Genomic DNA, 23557 nt, shown 5'->3' on the forward strand with positions numbered 1-23557 from the left:
TATACTATGTATCCTCACAATCCCAATGTACCTTCTTGTATATATATAAATAAATAAATAAATAAAAATGAGGGTCTCATGTTTGAAATCTTGCTAGTAATCCATCTTATTCTTATAAAGAAGGCCGGAAGTCATGCCCCTTTACATTTAATACGTGAGTGGTTGTTAGCAATTAATACGTTTACCCATCTGAAGCACACAGAAGCCGCTATATAGGCATTTGTATAATCTTTGTAAAATGTAAATCTTTGTAAAATACCGTGTTAGCTTTGCATTATTTTCCAAATATTGACGTATATGATGTCACTATAGTAGGTCGTTTATATAGATTATATAAATAACAAGAGGTGTAGTATAGTGTCTTGTGGGACCCCTCTCTCCCTCTTCTCGTTAGGCTATCACATCCTTTAAGAATTGGGCCGGGTGTTCTGTAACGTACTCCTGTACCCAGATCACTGACTCCTGTTATCTCTGCTTGTCTCGCTATATTTTGTATTAGCCGAGGACGTTTCTTTATGTATTTTCTGAATAGGAGTGTCACTGGCAGACACAGTTCATAGACTGGGCCCCATTAATTTGCATGGAGTATTTACACAGATTTAGCCTGACTGGGGATATCAAATAGATATTTATTTCTGGTGTGGTACTCATGGGTTCTATTACACCTATCAAGGAAAAGTTTCAGATCAAGATTTGCATTTAAGAACAAGGGTTTTGTACATGTAGATAGCACACGAGAATGTGTAGAGTGAGTATATGTTTAGCATGTTGAGGGACTTGAACAGAGGGGCTGTGAGTTAGGTTCTTTTAATTGTCTTATACAATTTAACGAATAAAAAGGTTTTCGTGCCTTAACATCTTTATAGTATGATAATCACGACATATTAGCATTAAAATCAGTGTGCAATTCCGGTTTTCCGCCTTCTCACTTGTTCCCTTGTAACTTGTCACTCACTTGTAACACTTATATGCTGTGCTTCCTATTTTAACCTTCTATGTTAAATGGGATTCTTGTACTGTATTGTGATTTGTGTATTTGTACTCACTGAATTAGTGCGCCCCTTGAGGGACTTGAAGTAGAGGGGGGGGGGGTAGAAATAGCCTAAGCTACTCTATCCCTTTGAGATGTATTTTTTTATTGTCTCAATAAACATACTTGAACTTGAAGTGGACTTTAATGTTTTTTCGGCAGCTTTATTTCCTTAGTTTCCGAGCTGTTTTCTTTACCGTGTATGTTGTAATAAACTATTCCTATATTTACAGTTGTTTCTCCCTGTGAAGATTATTAAACAATGGTGATTATAAGGGCGCGGAAGTTCAGCCTGGCCAGGGCCGCCAGCAGCCCTTGGGCCCGCCCCGGCAGCTCCCAGTCTTTAATTTGGCACCTTTGTGGCACCTTGGTATAAGCCTAACATGTATATATACACTGGCTGCCTGTCCCCCTACACAATGATTTATTATTACCTATTATTTTATCAGACAACACAGCAGTTGCAACATCAGGATCTGCGGGTTGGTACAAGAATTCAACCAACTACGAACCACTTAGTTTGATGAACGGGGGCAGTAGAACAACAGAAGTGCACTTACATCGCATCAGGCTTGGATACCCATGTGCATGGGAAATAGGCTTACAGGTTCCGGAAGATGAGAGGAAATGTCAACACTGTGGAGAAATGCCCGACAGACCACTGGAACATTATCTAACACAGTGCACAGTTACAAACCCATTCAGATTTCAACTTAGATTCAACAGAGCAGAAGAAGTTGTTAAACACATATGGCAAAATCTTACTGAAGCGACCATACGAGTCATAAATACTCATACTCCGCCCAAGTAAAACAGAAACAAGCAACACTTAGTGGGCCAGCCAGAGGCTTAGGGCCCGCGCAGGAATATCCCAGCAAAAAAAACAAAAAACAAAAAAAAAATAATTTAAATATTAAATAAAATAATGTATTTAATTATTATAGTAAGTACTTAATAATTTAATAATAAGTAGTAAGTACATAAAAATGATTAAAAAGTACAGTTTAGTCATAGGAGATTCCTAGATTGGAATTCACTACCAAATTTCAATATATCCAAGTATTTTTAGTGCGAAAGGCTGTTATTATATGCATAAATTGTTGTTTTAATAATATTACGCTTAACCACTTGGGCTGGATTGAGCGACGGTCTCGTTTCCTACAGGTCCGCGTTCAATCCCCGACCGCCCAAGAGGTTGGGCACCATTCCTTTCCCCCGTTCCATCCCAAATCCGTATCCTGATCCCTTCCGAGTGCTATATAGTCGTAATGGCTTGGCGCTTTCACTTGATAGTTCCCCCACCCCCTTGAATAATATTACGAGAGCAGTATTTGCGGGCTATTCATGCCCGTGCCACCTCTTGGGTGGCTTAATCTTCATCAATCGAGAGCAGTACGTCATAACCAGACGTTATATGATGATATCCTCAACAGTTGATAAATAAAAGTAATTGCGGAACTCCAGTTATCTAATACTTATCATAAATGGAATAAAACCGTATCATAAGCCAAGGGATTTGTAGATGAGTGTTTAAAGGGAATTCAGAAGTAATAATGATACAGCTGATGCCATCTGTCGGCAGAAGAGAACACTATCCACTGGCTGGTCAACAGTGCCCATAAGATACAGCTTACGCCATCTGTTGACATCAAATTACACTTATAACAAATTACTCCACAAAATACAACTAACGCCATCTGTTGCTTTTCCAACGCACTATAAATAGCCAAACAGCAACCCATAAGGCGGGTTGTTGTGCTCGGGTAGGAGGTTCCAAGCTCCGCCCACAAGATGGGTATGGGGTGCATAATCAATGGCATATTATTGGTAGAAACTCTTTGTTGACATTCACACAACAGCCAATCACAGGAAGGGATCAGCTATAGGTGCCATCCACTTAGTAAATCATCTTAGTTCAGCCCGCCAGTTTTGCTTATGGAATTCTGTTTTAACTTTAATTTACCCAAAAAAGTAAAGTGTTGATTATTTAAAGTGTTAATAAAGTGATAATTAAATATTGCAGGATATAACAGATGTTATATAAAAATGGGCTGTGGCTACCTAACTTGTGACGTCATTATTGTGGGTTGCCTTGACACAAATAATGATACACTGCTCTGCCCTCTAATTCGAGTAAATTATTCAGTTAGATGGAGATTTCTGTCAGGTGCAAAACATAAACTGTTGTTCTTTTTCACAACAACCGTGTTGTTGTGCACAAGGACCTATTTCTTAGTTTAAATTTTATTCATAAAAGAGTGTTGGTATTCCTCGCAACAGCCAATCACAGGAAGGTATTTCTGGAAGCTCAGCCTCCTTATGGACTCAGCACATCGCTCTAGCTCATGGCTCTCGTTTCATCTCTTGTATATACAAACTATGACTTTTTTCGATTACTGTTATAATTAATAATATGAGATGTAAAAGTTTTTACACAAAATGGCTAAATTCTGCCATTAAATGGACTTTGTCTGGTATACATACAAACATACACCAATTTATTACCATTCATCCATTATTAATTTCAAATGTAATGTATACTGTCTAGTTTTTTTCCTCTCGCCATTACTTGGTGCAATATTTGAAAGTTGTCTATTCATTTATCGATCTATCTGTTATCTTGTATTTATATTTACAAGTTTCTGTGCTTGGAAGAAAACTCTGCATTGAATTGGGACTAATTTATTAAATAATATTATTTAGTATTAATTAATTAATATTTACAATTATTTATAGCTTAGTTACTTTCATGTATTCGCAATCGTACATTTTTAACATTAATAGCCCAAATTAGCACATATCTTGCTTTTAAATTAGCCCAAAAAGCAGCAAGTAGCTAAATTAAAAATTTGCGAGCGCGGGGCTCTCAAAAGTAGCCCAATTCGCTATTTGTAGCCCACTCCATTGGAACTAAGCTAAATAATATATTTCCCAATTCGGAGCTTTTGCCCTGGAGAAAATTTATCACAATAATAACCACATAAATTAACATGTAAAAATGACCAGGAAACAATATAATAGCCTTAATTATAAGTTGAGGCAGTCGTGCCTAAAGACTTGAGTAGCGTCGTATCCCACATGTAAGCAAAGCCACGTTGGGAGGATCACCTGGAAGGTCGCCTTAACAATGCCTAAGTCTAAGCGGGATAAGAAAAGTGAGTACTTGTTATAGCTGCTATGGTCTATAGGAAGAGGGAACAAGCTTTCCATCAGTATATATATACGTGTGAAACTACTGCTGGACTTTTGCGTTATTCAGATGTGTCTTTGGGTTTGCAGAACCTATGACCGACCCAGGGCCGGATTTAAACCTGGCGAAGCTCTTAAGCTATGGCAAGCTGAAGCTCTAAGCCATGGCAAGCTGAAGCTCTAAGCCATGGCAAGCTGAAGCTCTAAGCCATGGCAAGCTGAAGCTCTAAGCCATGGCAAGCTGAAGCTCTAAGCCATGGCAAGCTGAAGCTCTAAGCCATGGCAAGCTGAAGCTCTAAGCCATGACAAGCTGAAGCTCTAAGCTATGGCAAGCTGAAGCTGTAAACTATGGCAAGCTGAAGCTGTAAGCTATGGCAAGCTGAAGCTGTAAGCTATGGCAAGCTGAAGCTCTAAGCTATGGCAAGCTGAAGCTCTAAGCTATAGCAAGCTGAAGCTCTAAGCTATGGCAAGCTGAAGCTCTAAGCCATGGCAAGCTGAAGCTCCAAGCCATGGCAAGCTGAAGCTCTAAGCTATTGTTAACATTATATGTTTGTGTAAAAGCTGAGCTTGGCAAGAATGCTGCCAAGATTCATAAATACATTCAAGGTTTGGGAAAGGTTGCTTTTTTCTAATTTAAACAAAAAAATATGCCTTTAATTATTAAGTTTGAAGACATGCAAATAGGAAAATAATGTAATTTTGTAAATTATAACGATATAATAAATAAATAAATAATGGCAAATAACATGGAAAGTCATGTCACAATAGGTATAAAATGCCTACCAAACAACAACCAAGTATAATTAACTCATATATGAATTGATATTAAAACATAATTATAAAATAACAATCCTACAAATGTGTAAATAATTAGTTTTTAATAATTGTCAAATTTGTTAATGTTAATTGTTGATTATTTAATTAATTAGGGTAAATTATTACTAAAATATAAATTGTAATAAAACTAAAATGGAAAAAAATATCTAAGATTTTTGAGAGACCCCATCAGACTGTGAGGACCTAAGCTGTAGCTTGTTTGGGTCCCGGTAGTACAGTCGGGTTCGTTCTCGACACACAATCGAGAATTCCGGGTTCGATTCCCAGGCAGGACAGAAGTGGTTGGGCACATTTCCTTTCACCTAGCAGCAAGTAGGTACAGTACTGTACTCAGGAGTTTGTCGGCTTGTTGTGGGGTACATCGTAGGTGGGGTCAGTAATTCGTCCCAGGCGAGGGGGGGGGGGTGGAACTCGATAAAAGCCTAATGTGCATGAATACACTCTAGCTTCCTGTCCCCTGACACTGAATTATTTTATAAATCCAGCCCTGGATTTAGGCATATACTAAATCCAGGACATATTATCTCCCTCACTCCTACACGATAACAAAACATCACTTTCATTTACTTTATATGTAATTATTTCATATATTTAATTATGCTTTCTTTCTTTATCTTTTTTTATATTACATTACTATAAGTTTAATATGTTGTCACAGGAAATAGGTATGAATATACAGTATATAATAAAATAATATCTTGAAAGACATGTCTAGAGTGAAAGCTGAGAAACTAAGACAGACCATGAAGTACAGTATTATGGCACAGTAGATTTCCTAAAAAAAACTTAAACCCTTAGTAGAAGAAATCAAACACCTCATTTCTATAGTAATTCATCAATAGGATGTGATATTATCCATTACCCATAAATGGTGTTGATTAATGTACAATACAAATGTTTTATTTATATATTTCCCTCATTGCTTTTTATTACAGTTTCTTTGACTCGGACAAAGAAGAAAGGACTGGAATCTAAGCAAAATCTAGTGGAAGAGATACGTAAATGCATCGACTCTTATGCCCGCATATTTGTCTTCTCTGCGCAGCATATTAAAACAGACAAGTTAAAGGATATACGCCTTGAATGGGGACACAGCAGGTTGGTTGCAATACAGTCTTTTTTTTTTTAATCTTTTAAATATTGTTTACATGATTTCTCATTATGTGTAGGGCAATGAGCATCAGAAGCAGCTCATATTATACCCAGCATAATTAAATGGTACTTTATATGATATAAAGTGGTATATCATGAGGTAGTGGTGAGATCTTAGGGCTTATTACAATTAGTGTGGTACTATTATGTTTTGTGTTCATGCTTGCACTTTTATGTACTTACAGTACTCTGTTGTTCCTTCTATTGTATACTGTATCATGCTTGTGGCATAAGATTATCTTGGGCATACCTCTTCACTTTTGGGTATCTGGTGCGACACTCGATTTCCTCTCTTTTTGATTGAATGGAGGCAGACACAACCTCCTTCCTCTGGATGTACAAGACATTTGGCTGTCTTCCAGTGAACCTCTTCACCTCTACATTAAATTATCGGCTTTTGGCAAATGTGGCTCCATTTCCCACTTGGGATGCAGTGGCATTGGCTGCCTTCTACCTTTTGGTCTTTCTACATATTCCTCCAGTCTAAGTGTTAGCAACATTCAGTCTCTTTGGAATATCTCTTTGTTAGAGCCAGATGACACCAGGATTAGGTGATCAGTAATTGAATCTCAGCCTCTCCCTGACTAGTTGGTTGAATAATGGAGATAGAAACTATATTTGAAATCAGAATTGGGTATCTGGTTAAATTTGGTAACTAGCCTTGGCTCCATCCCTAGGTTCCAGTCTGTAAATACCCTTGTATAGGAGCACTAGTGGCACTAGGATGTAAACCATCGAAAGACAGAGAATGATATCCGATTGGAAGGCCTGACAGCTGAGTGGACAACGCTTCGGATTCATAGTCCTGAGGTTCCGAGGTCGATCCCCGGTGGAGGCGGAAACAAATGGGCAGAGTTTCTTTCACCCTGATGCCTCTGTTACCTAGCAGTAAATAAGTACCTGGGAGTTAGACAGCTACTATGGGCTGCTTCCTGGGATTGTATAACAAAAAAGGAGGCTTGGTCGAGGACTGGGCCGCTAAGCCCCAAAATCATCTCAAGAGAACCGCAAGATAACCTGGAACAGGCAGCCAGTTCTCCAAACCTAGCCTCCCTGAGCTGAAGTCAATTTTGGACAAGCAATCTGATTGACTTGCCTTCTTGTGTGAGCAGTATTTTTTTATTACTGTACTGTAATATTTTCTGGGGAAGTCCCGGTGGCTCCCTGCAGCTAACATCTTCAATGTGTGTATTGCCTAGCAGATGCCATCAGTCTCAGAGTTTTCCAACCTACCTGGGACTATCTTGAGGTTATTTTGAGATTTCATGTCTTAGTGTCCTCGTGGCCCAGTCCTCAATCAGGCCTCCTTTTTGTCACACACCCTATTCCCGGGCAGGACAGAAATGGTTGGGTGCATTTCCTTTCACCGAGGCCTCTGTTCACCTATCAGCAAGTAGGTACTCAGGAGTTAGCTTGTTGTGGGGTGCTCTTGGGGTGTTGGGGTGTCAGGTGATCTCTTAACCCTTGATGATCAGCTGTAGGAAAATCCGTGATGGACAGCATTCTATGACATAATATGTTCATAAATTTTAGATATACAGTATTGCTCCTTCATAGATAGTTTCCATATTTTCATATGTAAAAGTAATAAATGTGTAGTAAATGTGCATTTTGTTTAATTTCATGCCATGCTTTAAATTGTAATTTTTTTCCAGAGTGTGACCAGCACTTGCTCGTGACTGGTGACTGAACCTTACTCTTTTATCTTTTCCAGTCAATCATCGCTAGCTAATGTGTGTCATTTATTCACTGGCAGGTTATTCCTATACAATCTGCAGTGTATATATTCTGTAATTGCTGATATTTTAGTTTAAGGCTCTTGCTGTGATCATTGAAAATTAATACGTTTAGGTTTTTTATTGATAAAAATCATAGAAATTATTCATTTCAGATTTTTCCTTGGCAAAAATAAAGTAATGGCCTTGGCTTTGGGTCGCACACCAGAGGAAGAAATTTCAGACAATCTTCACAAAGTTTCTCAGAAGCTTATTGGGCAGTGTGGACTTCTGTTTACAAATTCTACAAAGGAGGAAGTTCTTGAGTAAGTATTTTGCAAGCTATACCAGATGTGAAACTAGTTGTTGTTTACAAATTTAATGTGTCAGCTAGTTAGCAAGCTGAGAATTAAATAATTGAATGTATCAGCCCCAGTTAGTAAGTATGAGAGTAAAATAATTGAATTTTGAAAGTTACTACTGATCCTTGCTTTCTTTTATCATTCATTTATAATTGCTTACCTTTAAATTTTTTTTTTATAGACTTAAAATTGATGAGGTAAAATACAGACTGTGCTGCAATACTGTACACGATTGTATTATTGTATTGTTTGTACTCGGCTACTTCTTCAGTGAATAAAATAATCACTAGGCTGCTATTAACCCAGTGCTGTGAATAGTGCTAATTTATGTTTTTTATAGATAGTAATAGACAGTGGCAGATGTCCGTAAGTGATGGAACACGTGGTAATAACAGTAGGTATAATGTTCTTATAAATGTTTGCAGCCAGCAATAATAGATAGTGAGCAAGTCATACCATTATTCCTCTTGTGTTGCTCCCTGGGTCACACCAATAATGAAGGCAATACACACAGCCTGCACAACACAAATACTTAGTACTTGTATGTTTGATAATTCTGAATTACCAAACAAAACTCTTTTAAGTTAGTCACCCACTAATTCTACTATCCCAACCACCACTACCAGGTGGCATTCCAACCATCCTGATGACAAGGGGACGAGGCCACTTCACTCTTGTGCCTCGGTGTTCCCTGCTGACATTAAAAAGAGGAATTAGGGTGGGAATGGTGTGCTACCCAGGAAGGGGCATTTCATTTCTTTCAGCCCTTTATTTTTTGGACTAGCTTTTTCCTCACAGTGATTCAGAGGGACTAAAATTATTGTATATTAAAAGTGTGGAAGGTGACTTTACCATGACAGATGAATGGATCCAGACATGTGTGACATCATACACCAGGTGGACAACGCACGGGGGTAAGGGGTGGGTTGTGGCCCCATGAGTCTGGGTTCGATTCCCGGCTGAGGCAGGAACAAATGGGTCGAGTTTCTTTCACCTGAGGCCCCTGTTTGCCTATCAGTAAAAAGGTACCTTGGAGCTAGACAGATGCTATGGGCTGCATCCTGGGAATGTGTGTGTTTTAGAAAAATATATGTAATAGATATGATAGAGGAAAATTAGTCAGGATTCAGTACATTAGACAAATTACAGCTGGAAGGTCAGGGGCCCAAGAGCTAACAGCTCGATTCTGCAGGCACAAATAGTAAATACAAATAGGAAGATATGAGCTTGGTGGCCAAGTGCCACCAGCAAGCATGAGGCAGGTCTGGGAGGTAGCAGATTGCTAGCACCTTGTTAGAATGCTAGAAGCCCCCTAGTCCTTACACTGGCTATAGATATAAAGATAAGGAAGCTGCAATTTCATCCCCCCCCAGCAAATGATATTTGAAAGAGCCAGAACAGAGTATCAGAATGAGCCCTCCCTTGTAACCTATAAATAATGCCTCATTACCAAAGAGTATAATGAACACCAGATTTTACTAATCATGCCTCTGCCACTAATAGCCTATGACTGAACACCGATTCTAATTTAAGACAAAAAAGCAGGTTGAGTATGAAGCCTTAGTAAACGATCTCCTGAACTGAGAGACAATGAACCATGCTTTTAGAGGAGAGATCACAAGCCTGAGAATAGCATGCAAGTCTTATTACCAATGACTCCTAGTACCTGAAGGCAAGGCTAAGGAATCCAGCTGTAAATGGATTTAATAATGGGGAGACCCTGAAGTGGTCATAAGACAAAAACTCATATCCAATGTAATGAATGTGACCAGGTCAGCTCAGCCTCTAGGGAAGTGAGATGGTCATAAATACAAAAATGTAATACTTAAAAAAAGGGCAGTGCATAGGCTAAATCTAACTTGGTGTGCCCCAACTTTACAGCATTTTGGAGGCATCACCTGAGCTGCCAATGAAGCATTATTCCATTTTCCTTAATATTTTATGATTGCTAGTGTAATATTGATGAACTTGAAGATTGTTTTTTTCATCATTTGGAAGTACATTATAAAAGAGGGTAAGTGTGCCAATCAGTAATTAGTTTTAAGTTCTCATTGAGAGTCAAACCAATTTTATTTAAAAATTTTGTATTGTGGTATAATGAATTAGAGGGCAGTATTTAATACCGTATAAATTTCCTCAGTTATTTTGAGAACAAGAAGTTCCCCGTCCATCCACATGCTGGCGACTTGGCAGCAGAGACGGTGGAATTAAAACAGGGACTACTAGAACAATTTTCCCATTCACTAGAGCCACATCTTAGGAAACTAGGGCTCCCTACTCGGCTGCAGCGTGGGATACCCGAGCTTTTACAAGACTATACAGTTTGTGTCAAAGGAAAACCCTTGAGTCCTGCACAAGCTAGTGTTTTGGTAAGAATTACAAAATTTTTTCAGTTCTAATAATATTTTGTATATTGAAAATATGATGGGTGAAAATGTTATCCCATAAATAAATGATATTAGCTGTAGATTCGAAGATATCTGCAGTACAGTAATACAGTACTGTATGGTACATGTTACTAATACACTTTCTGAAGTTTGCTAGCATAGCATAAACCTGTAACATTGTCCGTTATGTGGTCTTCTGGTGGCAACTTACTGCCCAGAATCACATCTGGATCCTTGTTGGAGGTTTTTGGTATCTTTTTCACATACCTTATAGGTTAAGTGTGGCCTGTTCACCTCTATTTCACATGCCATTATGTGACATTTAGTTATATTGAAAGTTATCTTCCATGTGTTGCTCCAATCACTTACTGTACTTTGTTTAGGTCATTTTGGAGGGCATGGGAGTCATCTAAGTTCTTTACTCTCCCTAGCAATTTAGCATCATCTGCAAACATATTTATACAACTGCATCCCTTCTGGAAGATCAGTGTTGTAAATTGTGAACATTCCCAGTGCAATGCTAGTGACATTTCTCCAGTCAGATACATTGCCTGGGATCACTTCTGCCACTTGTTAGAAATTTTGTCATCCAGTTTAGTAGTCAGTCTGTCTGTCACCTCTCCAATGTACCCTTAACTTCCAGAAGTCTCTTGTGTGGTACTTTTTCAAGGGCCTTTGTATGTGTAATTAGTCCTTTTCGTATGGCTCTATCATAAAACAAAGATGACTTGTGAGTAAGTGAGTTTGTACTTGTCTACATGTGTTTACAGGGATGAGTGCCTTTAATAGGTCTGTTAAACCCCATATTATTTCTTAGTTTTATGAACCCTATTCATTCTAACTTTGGATAGATATTATTAGTAACAGATAATGGCAAGGTTTAATTGATAAATATTAGTAATTAAGAGCTTAGTAAGAAGTTGTAAGATAAATAGCTGTAAATGCAATGTGTGTGTGTAGAAAAGAAATGCTTCTAGTGCTTAGATTAAGATTCAGGCCCTACATTTATATTAAATGTTGCTTTAATATCTTTCAGAAACTTTTAGGGAACGAGATGTCATTTTTTCATCTTAAAATGGAGTGGTTTTGGAACCGACTTGACGGCAACTTTGAAAAAATTTTGAGTGAACATAACGAGGGCAACAGTGGAAGCGAAGATAACAGTGATGATGATGATGAGGGGGAAATGAAGAGTGATGATGAATCTACAGATGAAGGCAATAAATAATGTGAAATGTTTATTTGTATGTTTAGTCCTGATTGATGAAGATTAAATTTATGCCGATACAAAAATAGGCATTATTTGTGGATTTTTTTTTTAATATACACATGTCCAAGAGGTTAGGTAGAAGGAATGCTTGAATGTGACACACAATACAGTTTTTTTTTATATTTCCTTGGTGATAAGTAGAGGAATTACTGTACAGTACCTGTTTGTTTCAAACTATCAGTACCTGATAGTTTGAAAGACTACTGATATTTTCCTAATCAAATCTGTACGTGGTACCCCCCTTCCTGAGACTTTTTACGGGCGAGTAGTAGCAGCCATTGCGGAAATGTGCCTTGGATCTCCTGGAAGGATAGGGAGGGTAGCAACAGTTGAAGATTGAGACATCCCAGGTGACATGGTAGTCACGACTAGGGACTGAGGTCAGACATCCCAGGTGACATGGTAGTCACGACTAGAGACTGAGGTCTAGCCTGTCAAGGATTAGGCTGGGGTAGGGAGAGGATCAGAATGGAAGCATACGAGTCTGAGGAGATGCCCTTCCAAAGACACCATACGACAAAGTTTAATTGACTTTGCTGCCCTACAAACCCCCACCCACCATGGAGTCATAAGCACATGGGCAACCTCAGGGGTAACAGACAATATACAAGGGTCATCATTGTAGGGCTGGAAGAGTATCTGGGACTGATAGTAATGTCACTCCTACTTAATCCGATTATCTAACTAGACAGATTGGTTCAGGTGGGCCAGCCATTACCTGTTAAAGTTCTGGGAATCATTGTCCTCATCTCTGACCAGACCTGGTTGCTGATCTGGCCACATGCAGCCTGGGAACCTTTTTTTTTTTTTTTTTTTTATACCCATTACTCCATCAAAGAAGTATGTAGACCCTAGAGGGCCACAGCATGCATACCGGGGTGTATTTTGTTCATGCTCCTTTATTACAGGCAGGCACCACCTCCCATTTCTACCTGTGGCTGGTGCACAAGAGCTCACCTCCCCATTACCAACTGAAGGAACCACTCGCTGAGGTGGGAATGTAGCAAAGATAGTAGAGGCCTGGTGGGCCGCGGGATTGCCAAGTCCTGAAAACAACTCTAGGCAACCTCCTAAATGCAATAAGCACCAAGATGCATAAATGGAGATGGAGTAACTGTGTGTACATCATCTAAGCCTGTTGCAAAGGAATAAGGCAGATGAGTTCAGAAACATTTTTAATGGCTAAAAAATGCAAACCTAATTCAGTCACTACCAACATGAATCTGCAATAGTGGAGATGAAAGATATGCACCTGGCTCCCCCCTTCCACCAGCCAACAACCATAAACAAACAGGTAGGATATTGATAACAATAAAAAATAATCGTTTTCTATTACATATTTATTTTTTCCTAGGCACACACAAATAAAGGATGTACCACAATTTAAAATCATTGGACACAAATTACAAGGATGTTGGTAATTAAAATTTTTAAACTGAAAAAAAATTCAAACAAAAATACGTGTAAGGTTTTTTTGACTTAAAGAACGTTCTAAAGAAAACAAGTTTATTTATCAATAATATAACTACAGCAAATTCTTTATCATAATCAAGCAGTCATCTAAAATCATTTAGGTAATATTTTATTACTTCATTAAGGTACAGTAGTTGAAATGCTAAAGTCTTCTGAAAGACCAAATTTCCTGCATCTTAGAAAACAGGTAAATGATGACCTAACGACACACTTACACAAGAACATGTGGGCGCTGCATGCGCGCACACACTTCCTAAATGGTGTATGTATAAAAACAACAAATTATTTAAGCTAAATACTGTATAAATAGTTATATTATGAGGATGAAAGCATTAAATTCCACAATACTGTAATGTATGATTGAACTGCAGCAATACAAAATATGGGAAATATATATAATAAGCTCATGAAGATAAACAGTGAAGTCATGGGTCACAGGATTGTGTATACTTGACTTTGTAGAGAAATAAAGTAGTCACATGTTGTGCATATTTCCCACTTTTCTCTTATTAATTAGAATAAAAAAGAAAATACCATAATTGCTGTAATCAAATAGCACATGATTCAGTAAACTCAAGAAACGTAAAGCATTAATTCAATTAACAAGTCACAACTCTCCCAATTCTAACTCATTTCTTTACCTCTACAAAAAATGGAGAGCTTACTTCTCTTGAGATCTACATGTTTAATGTATTATAAATATCTTATCCTAATACACTAATTGTGAATATTTTCTTAAATCAATATTTCCATCTTAATGAACTTATAACCATCCTCTCAAATAATTCACGATTTTAAGGCTATAATCCAAAATGGACAAAATAAGGGGTACTATGAAAATTAGTATCTCGCAAACTACCACATTTTCTATGCAGGACACAGAAATCACAATAGTGTAATGCATCAAATGAACAAATAGACAAATAACCATCAAATGAACATGGTTAATTCTTTTAACCATTTCGTAGTTCAGTTGATCAAGACAGCGTCTGGGATCCTCTCACAAGTAGGTTCGAACCCTCGTCACGGCCCTTGTGGATTTGTTCTTTCTATGCAGGGATCGGTTAGGTTGCGCAAGTCGCTTGAACTCACACATTTTAGTAGCCCTTATTTTGTGTGTTGTGGCACCTTGTGACAAGTCGAGAGAACAGGCTAGAACACAAGCCTTAATTTGTCCTGTGCTGTTCTCCAATTGTTTTAGCTTTAGCATTATACTGAACACTCGCTCGTATTCCAAGTCTCAAACTTTTGTTGAATTCTAAAAAATTAAGATTTAAACAAGCATGCTCAATACACACCAAAAACAAGTAAAATACAGTAATTGTAGCCTTTAGGAAACCATTAAAAATAATCCAGGTACAATATTTGCTTATTCTAAGTCACTAATCATTTACATATATATATTAGCCCCTTAGTTTGTTGGACAATAATATACATTTAATTTTTTTTCAAATTTGGCAATACCATTGGTTGTTGAAACCTTGCATACATTTTTTTTAACAAAATCTGAATATTCTTCAGATAGTCCATAAAAATATATAAATTTAGTCCACTTAAATATTGAAGAGCACTTGAATTTCAAAGGATGAATTACACAAAATAGTGTTTAGAGGCTATTTCACTATCAAGATCCATTCTGGCAGCTTGGGCTATGGCAGCATCAGATGGGCCTTCTTCCTCTCCCGATGCTAGAGATGACGTCTCGCTGGGACACAGGTCCTGAATGTGTACCTTCGCTCTGAGTGAAAAAGAAAAGAAAGCATTCAGGACAGTGATAAAATTGTTTATTAAGACTGATATGGGATAGAAGAATTCACTAGAAGCTTAATTATAATAGGTGTGAATAGGTTTAAGATAGTGTTAAAATAAGGAACAGCATTATTACTATGAATGTTGCTTTAGCAACTTTATTTGCTACTTGGTGAAAATTGTTACATCTCAATTCTTGCCTGGTGACGAAAGGCATTTGAATACCAAATTATAATTATTTTCTTACAGTAATATTTTAAAGTAGACACTCGTGGTGGTCCGAGTTGACCACGTAAACTTATCAGACAAGATACGGATGAAAAGGATGTATCCTCAGTTCCTACTCCAATAATAAAACTAAATACAAATTTGTTGTTTTTTAAATCTTAACACACACACTTATACCCTTTCTAAAACAAATTACAAAAAAATACAAATTGTGTATTATGATAAGACTTGCAATAAAACTATCAAAGCTTCCTAAACAAAAATGCTTATTAACATTATCATAATACAGACATGAAGCTCACCTGAAAGCCACCAAATGTGCATAATAAGCTGGAGTGGGAATGGACACTGAACGCGTACAACGAGAGTACAAGTGGCACATTGCGTAAGTAAGGGTCTGAAGAATATCCATTGACAAGTCATTGTCATCCCACAATACATGGTAGTGTGTTGGTTTGCTTGTTCCTTGGATACCCTGAAAATATAAAAACGACACTGAAGATTAATTCATACATGACATTTAATATACAATGTCGCTATTCAAATGGACATTGATTGCTGGCCCAAGAAATAGGGTTTGACAATTTATCAATTTTTTACCATTTCATAAGTGAATTTTATTTTAATGTCGTTCTACCATTTGAACTAATGTAGTAAAACCGCAATAATGCTAGATAAACAGTGAAAACTTGTAAAGATCATAATGCTTTCCAAGCTCCCACTGCAATGAATTTTTCAGCCCAACCACCTGGGCTAGAAGGTAGAGCTTCATGCATGTCAGAATTCAATCCCTGACCGTCTAAGTGGGTTGAGTACCATTCCTTTCCTCAGTCCAATCGCACTCTCTCCTGATAGTTCCCTTCTTCATTTAAAGGGGAAGTCTAAGCATGACTTGATCCATTCAATCAAGAGTCGAGTTGAAGAGTTGAGCTCAATCAAACTACAATTTTAATTCAAATAGTTGATACAAATGTATTATTGTAGTTTCAGAACTGCATAAAATGTAACAAATTATTTGCTGGCTTGGAGACTTGATACAGAAACTGGGCAATATGGATGTGGTGACATTTGATGCTTGATCGAAGGTCCTCCCCTTTCTATCTCCAAAATCCCCAGTTAGGCTCAAGGCTGACTTACACTCAGAATGTGACATTTGTTGTCCTCCTGCCCCTTGTCTCGGTAGGAGCACGTGGCACACTAGTCTCAGCAAAAAATTGGATGTTTTCTTAAGTATTTCCCCCCTGTAGTGAATCCCTTTATTTTGGAGAAATTTGTCTCATATGGTAGTCCCCCCCACCCCTTCCCCATATGTGCTTTTACAAGTACTCTGCTTTCCTTCCACTTCCTCTAGAGAAGGGCCCTACAAGGCTTTGGAACACTTGTAAGCTGTGGGTTCTGCACCTCTGTTTTGTGAGTGAGTAGTTGCAAGTTGTTTATCTGTCTTTGTGGCTCCTCCATCTTTTCGATAAAAAAACCTTCTTCGTCTTACAGGTGTTCTGAGCAGCTGCAGAGCATCCCTTGTTATCTTGCTTTTGCCCTGGGACATGCTTTGGTTAACTTGAAGAATTCAACAACAGGCCCTTCTTATACAGTACCCTGATATAGGTCGCTCAGCAAGCAACTTGGAAAGTCTTATTTCAATTAACTACTTAAGAGGAAAATTTGAATGTTAGGAACAAAAATTCCATTAATTCCATCATGTGAGCAATGTAACATCTCACAACACACACCTATATGATAATTGATTTGCTTACCTGATGTGAACATAAGTAGAAGTCTCTCTCTGAAGGATGAGTAATGGCTGTATCCACTGTAGTACCTGGAGGAATATTTTTGGATCTTCCTACCCCATCACGGTCTTGGCAGAATAATCTGTAAAGAACATTTCATCACTGGTTGAACAAAGCACAAAGTTAAATACAGTACAATACAGTACTCTATCATTACCATGTTTCCCACTTTCATGGGGCAGGGAAGCAAAAGCCTAGAGAAAAAACAGAAAGTAAAGGAGTATAGGAAACAAAGTTAGATACAGGCATACCTCAGAATAAGAGTTTAATCCGTTCCTGGAGACGCCTCGCCTTCCGAAGTTAATTTCCCCATAAGAAATAAAGGGAAATGAATTAATCCGTTCCTGACTACCCCAAAAACCCCACATCAAACTAAATTTTTATACCTAATTCATCTAAATAAACCTACAAAACTGTGTTCCAGTTATTACTTACCTTGCTGTCGAGTGCTGTAGGCGTATGGAAGATGGTGAGGAGGGGGGAGGAGGAGAGGAGTTACTGTTTGGAAGGGGAGTCCCCTTCCATAATCACATCACATAACCCCATGCCTTGTAACACTATGGATACCACTTCTCTTTCTAAATTTTTCAAACCAGCCCCTGCTTGCCTTAAACTCTTTCTTATCTGCATCACTCGTTGCAGGGGTATTCTTTAGAAGGTCTTCGTGCAACACCCTGGCTTTCTCACAAATAATGGCCTCCGAACCACTATCACCCCTCAACTCCTTGTCGTGTATCCAAATTAATAACAACTTTTCCACTTCTTCAAGTATTTGTGGTCTTTGTGCCGTTAATGTTCTTACTCCTTTTGCCACTTTAGCACCCATAATCTTATTTTTCTTCTTAAGTATAGTGCATATTGTTGATGTGGCTTTGTTGTACTGCCTACAAAGTTCAACAACACGTGTACCGTTCTCATGCTTCCGAATGATCTCTTGTTTCTCCTCTATTGTCATCCTCACATGAGCTTTCTGGCCTTTATCCTTACCACTGGCTTTCTTGGGACCCATGGTGAGATATATAACAAATTGTATAGACAAATCACCAAAAATCCAACAAAACACTGAAAATCCGCGAGAAGAATTGATGTGGGGGTAGTCACTGAGCGCGAGACAATAATAAACTGAGGGGCGGAGGGGCGACGAACGCGCTAGGTCGGCTGTACGCGTATCAACAAACTCGCCTCCCGAAGTAACCCTCGCCTTCTGAGACAAATTTTTGGAGTAAATACACCTCGCCTTCCGAAAACCTCGCATACAGGGACAATCGCATTCCGAGGTACCACTGTACATTTAACCCTCAGACAGTGGTTATCATATATGGATTCACGGGGTAATGCAATTACTGTTATATGGCTATTTAAATAATTATTGTCTGGGTTTTACATGCATGATGCATGTAACTGTTGATGTAATGAAGCCCATAACAAAAAAATCTTGCTATCATTTCATGGTTACATTACTAGATGAATGCAGTTGTTATTGTTTAAGGTTCAATCATAATAACATAATAAATAAACCAATGATGTTCATACGGTTTCCATAACTCCGTATGGCTGTAATGAGGTATACCAGGTATATAGAAGAGTATATACTTATCCCTGCATTATTCCTTTATTTAGTCTTATGCTTGCATTATTCCCTTATTTAGTCTTCGAGAACTATAATTTATTTTCAGAACTTTTCATTACTGCTGCTCAAATTTTTTATTCTATCCACACAATACTTTACAATGTTCTACATTTTTGTCACTGTTGTGGAAACCAGTCCTGCTATAATATTTTCCTCATCAAAGCCACCAAAATCAATATTTTCTGTTTTAACTTTAATGCCTGCAACCATCTTTATTTTTGCCATCATGTGTTTCTTACACTTTCTTCCAAAAACACTGGTCCTGCTTTGTTTCTTTAACCCTTTTTTTGAGAGGGGAGGGGGGGGGGTTGTTTGCCAGAAATTCATTCACTTTTATGCACTTTTTCTCTATAATATTGCTTGTTTATTCCTTCCAAATTTAAAAAAAAACACTGGAGCTCCCTAGCCCTCAACCCTCCCACAATAACCAATACTGCAAGGTAAGCTGAATATGATTTTTTTCTCACTTTTTCAGTATTTGGGACGATAAATTATTTATTTACAAATGTCCCTGCAATATTCAACAGAGTTTGTCCATAAAGTGTGCAGATACAATGAGATACATGTTTATGTACGAGACAAGCATTAGTCTCGGCCCCTTACCTTGTATGATGTCTCTTTTGGACAACAAGAAATGTCATGGCTGGAGTGTAGTCTTTTTGCAGTTCAGTGCATGCGTCACGCATAGCTTTCAGTTCATAAGACAACACCTCTGGGAACTGGGACTCGCTCACACCATCACGATACATTACAATCCTCTCTGGTTTGTGGCGTGTAGTCCGGTAAAATGTTTTTAGAAGATTCCTGAAAACAAAACATTTTTAGTATTTATATTCTTGCAATTAACCGCCATATAGTGGAATAGAACTTTATGATTTTGTGATAACTATTTTTCATGTGTTCTATCACTTTCACAAAAATTTAAGAAAAAATCGAAATAAAAACACTTAAACACTTACTTTGTCATTTCTTTGAGGTCCAATATCATCTCTTTACGATGTTTTTGGTGCCGTACTTCTACAGCGTACCTAGAAGCAAATTTATCTATAGAGGCCACAACTGCTGCTAATGAAGGAGTTACTTTATCAGATGCTTGTGGATGGTTGACATCTGCACCCATGATCATTACTGGAGTTTTAAAGACCTGGGGGAAAAAAATAGATTAGAAATAAATAAAAACCAGCATTGAATGTAATGAAATGCTTTCTTCTGGGCAATTCCTGTTGGCTCTCTGAAGTTATGTTGCCAGTATAGCAATATAGTTTCTCAGTACTTAGTTCCATCCCTCGTAGGAGTCTTATTGGCCTACTGGAGATGAGAGCTAGAACCCCTCGAAGAGGCACAGTGAGCACGGCATTGTTATGATCACCCTCACCAAGCAAGCTCCAGAAAACATACGACAAAAAAAAAATAGAGGTATGTGTGTGTATGTGTGGGGAAGAGGTAGCAGTGTGTGTATTTATTATTTATGCTTGCAGGATTGAGCTATTAGCTCTTGGACCTGCCATTCTAACCAATCTATTTTTCCTCTTATTATATTTACTACATATTTCTCTCTAAATGCACATATTCCCAGGAAACAGCCTACAGCAGCTGTCTACAACTCCCTAGTACCTATTTACTGCTAGGTGAATAGGAGCATCAGGGTGAAGAACCTAACATGGGCCCTTAAGACGACTTCCAAACACTGTCCACTCAGTTGTGAAGTGTGTATGTAGGGGAGAGAGGGGCAGCGGTGTTTGGGCAAGAGGCTGCAGGCTGCAGGGTGCGTGTGTGTGTGTGTGTTATGCGGAAGGGGGAGGCAGTGGAGTGTGCATGTGTAGTGGGATGGAGGGGGAGGAAGCAGCGGTGTATGCATGTGGGTGCGAGGCAGCGATGTGTGTGTGGTGGAGAGGCAGCGGTGTATGTGAGGAGATGCAGTGCTGTAGAGGGATATGTACCACTCAACCACCATACATTATCTGCCTCACACAATGCAAATGTTGGGTATTGTATTTATAATATCAGTATTTGCACCAAGTAAACCAATCCAAGCATCAATCATATAATGTAAAAATTCATGAAAGTAGTAATGCAATGAAATAATGCTCGTTTTGGTGGAGGAAGGGTGGAATGTGTAGCTTGCTTGTATGGCTGCATTAACCTAATTGTACTTTGGCAGCATGTTTTTGTATAAGCAATTGGGATTCTTATCTAAAATAGTGACCAAAATCTATAATTACCTAATAAAGGGGAAACAAGCATGCATTAATTCAGATAAGAAAAGATGTCCTGTATACTTAAAACTCTGTTCATCATTTTTTCATTCATAGTACTTTAATTAAAATAACTTACAAAAGGACGAGATGTTGCCCCAAGTACGTTGTTCGTTCCTCCCATCTTAGCATTGATCTTGAGCAAGATGTTTCCAACAGTGGCCGGTTGGTTCTTCCTAACATTACCTCCTTGAACACACTGGGTTACAATCTTTACAATTCGATCACCAGTCTTTTTCACCTTACCTGAGATGAAAAAGATGAAAATTAGAGTACAGTACTGTATTTTTAAATAACCAAGACACCAGCAATGACATTTATATTTTAGGTCCACATAGCCATCACAACCCAGCTGATAAGTGAACACAACCCCAAACTGAAGGTAAACAACCCCAGCTGACAAGTAAAGTCACCCCCATTGCTCCAACTGATTTTCTCATAGATACATCACGTTAGTTCAATTTATTTGTATCTGAAGCTGGAGCGCATGGTGGTGCGCTCTTTACCTACACCAGGGTGCATGGGGGGGTTATATATAAAACTTGGACTGGCTTCAGTAGAAGCCTCCTCACTTCCTGTGGATTCAGTGGAATACCACGTTGTATAACTTTTACCATGTAGTCGTACAGTGGTAAAGTGAACAGCTGGGAGTACCCTTATCATTGATTCAAGTCTCCTCAATGCTCAAATTCCTTTTCTCAATATTCATGGTAACTTCCTGATTGAATGGCCCATGTGCACCCTCCGAGATGCTCATTGCAGGAGCGAGCATGAATTGATGTCCCTGCAAGTTTTTCACTATTATAGCCAATGTAAGTCATAATTTTTCATTTTTCCATTGTCAGGGAATGCATTTTAACAACATTATAGGGAAATGTTTTAGTATTTTTCTGTGCACCAGGATGTTGTCTCAAGTAGCATCACAGTTCAAGGGTTAATGCCAAAAAGTCAAAACAGCAACATACAAAAGAAATTTAGATTGAATTAAATAAAGACAATTATACCATAATAATTGAAGTTATATGTCGACCATTAAGTACAGTATTAATGGCAAGATATTTTCAGAGAGTTCTCTTTCTTTGCCTATTGAGATCTGAGGAAGGTTTTGAGGTGTCACAGGTAAGAAAAGCCATGAAGTAAGAAGACCATGAAAAAGAAATCAGTTTTGAAGTGAATCCCAACAGTAACCATACTGCATCTGAATGATCCCTTATCATGCCTCTCACCCTCCCAGCCTCTACCCTTTCAATCCTAATCCATTGCAATCTATACAACTTGTCTATAAAACACACACTTACCATAAAGTTCTTTGGATTTTGGTAATACAACCAATATCATCTGAATCTTGGGATGTTTATTCTTGAGGTATAAAAAGTCTCTCTCTGTATCAATTTTATAGTAGTCTCGGTACTCCATATGTTCTATTGGCTCAAAGATAGTCATTCCTCGCTCACGTCCCATTTTCACAAGACTATCAAGAAATTCACTGTAAAAGAACTGAACATTAGATATGGTTCCTATATTAGAGCAATCAAGGAAGGTATTTCTAGTTGTTAAAAATTAATAATACATTACTGTACCAAACAGGCAAGCAAATATGGCAATAACATTCCTGGAAAATGGCATGTTATATATAAAATGTGCTATATAATATAAATAGAATAGCACATGGGGAAATACTGGGTTAAATTGTCCCTCATGGGAAGCTTTTAAATTACATGCATACTTTACCCCAGACTGAAATTGAGTGTAGAGAGGTAGAGGGAGGGTATGGAGTCAGCCTCCACCACATCACTTCCGAGTGCATTCCATTTACAGTACTAACTACGTACTCTGACTCTGAAAAAGTTCTCTCTAATGTCTCTGTGGTTCATCTGGGTACTCAGCTTCCACCTGTGTCCCCTTGTGCGTGTACCACCCGTGTTAAATAATCCATCCTTGTCTAACCTGTCAATTCCCCTGAGAACCTTGTATGTGGCGATCATGTCTCCCTGAGCTCTTCTGTTTTCCAGGAACGTGAGGTGCAGTTCCCTCAGCCTTTCCTCGTAACTCATGCCTCTTAGTTCTGGACCTAGCCTAGTGGCATACCTCTGAGCTTTTTATAATTTCATCTTGTGCTTTACAAGGTGCATACTTGGGGCCACATACTCCAGGATAAGGAATTGGGATAGGATGGAGGGAAGGAATGGTGCCCAATCACTTTGATAGTTGGGATTTAATGCCCACCTGCAGGTGAGCCCATCTACTGCCCAAGAGGTTGGGCCTGACAATCCCTAGCAATTTTGCATCATCTACAAACACATTCATGTAACTACTGTATTCCTTCTGGTGATAGATGCCTACTACTACTACACCATTTATATAGATAATAAACACCAATGCAAAGAATGCAAGAACTGATCCTTGAAGTACTCTGCTTATGACACTACTCCATTCAGATACAATGCCTCTTAACAATACAAAATGCTATAATTACATGATCTGTAAATG

At 38.3% G+C, this 23557-nt stretch overlaps 2 protein-coding genes across 2 annotated transcripts in view; one reads left to right on the top strand and one right to left on the bottom strand.

Annotated features, from left to right (window-relative positions):
• Window positions 1-4038: 4038 nt before the first annotated feature.
• RpLP0-like (ribosomal protein LP0-like) lies at window positions 4039-11911 on the top strand. Its single transcript, XM_045752356.2, has 5 exons — window positions 4039-4185; window positions 5992-6154; window positions 8100-8249; window positions 10426-10654; window positions 11709-11911. Exons 1-5 carry the CDS (start codon window positions 4158-4160, stop codon window positions 11898-11900), a joined length of 762 nt encoding a protein of 253 aa, XP_045608312.2. The 5' UTR covers window positions 4039-4157; the 3' UTR covers window positions 11901-11911.
• A 1356-nt stretch (window positions 11912-13267) lies between these two features.
• The window catches only part of LOC123764484 (protein argonaute-2), a 28711-nt gene continuing 18421 nt past the window's right edge, over window positions 13268-23557 (bottom strand). Inside the window, exons 10-16 of the mRNA XM_045752350.2 lie at window positions 22366-22553; window positions 21147-21313; window positions 19772-19956; window positions 19416-19616; window positions 17147-17264; window positions 15695-15867; window positions 13268-15153 (exon numbers count right to left, since the gene is read on the bottom strand). Of these exons, the coding sequence (XP_045608306.1) occupies window positions 15006-15153; window positions 15695-15867; window positions 17147-17264; window positions 19416-19616; window positions 19772-19956; window positions 21147-21313; window positions 22366-22553 (1180 nt within the window). The 3' untranslated portion in view covers window positions 13268-15005. The remainder of the gene's footprint in view (window positions 15154-15694; window positions 15868-17146; window positions 17265-19415; window positions 19617-19771; window positions 19957-21146; window positions 21314-22365; window positions 22554-23557) is intronic.

The sequence above is a fragment of the Procambarus clarkii genome, chromosome 79, assembly GCF_040958095.1.
Source record: "Procambarus clarkii isolate CNS0578487 chromosome 79, FALCON_Pclarkii_2.0, whole genome shotgun sequence".
Taxonomy (NCBI): domain Eukaryota; kingdom Metazoa; phylum Arthropoda; class Malacostraca; order Decapoda; family Cambaridae; genus Procambarus; species Procambarus clarkii.

Bases quoted from the DNA above. Each gene is read 5' to 3' on its own strand.
- RpLP0-like (XM_045752356.2), top strand. From the start codon at position 4,158: ATGCCTAAGTCTAAGCGGGATAAGAAAA. The intron at 8,250-10,425 runs GTAAGTATTTTG...AAATTTCCTCAG, and splicing joins ACAAAGGAGGAAGTTCTTGA to TTATTTTGAGAACAAGAAGT. The intron at 10,655-11,708 runs GTAAGAATTACA...AATATCTTTCAG, and splicing joins CTGCACAAGCTAGTGTTTTG to AAACTTTTAGGGAACGAGAT.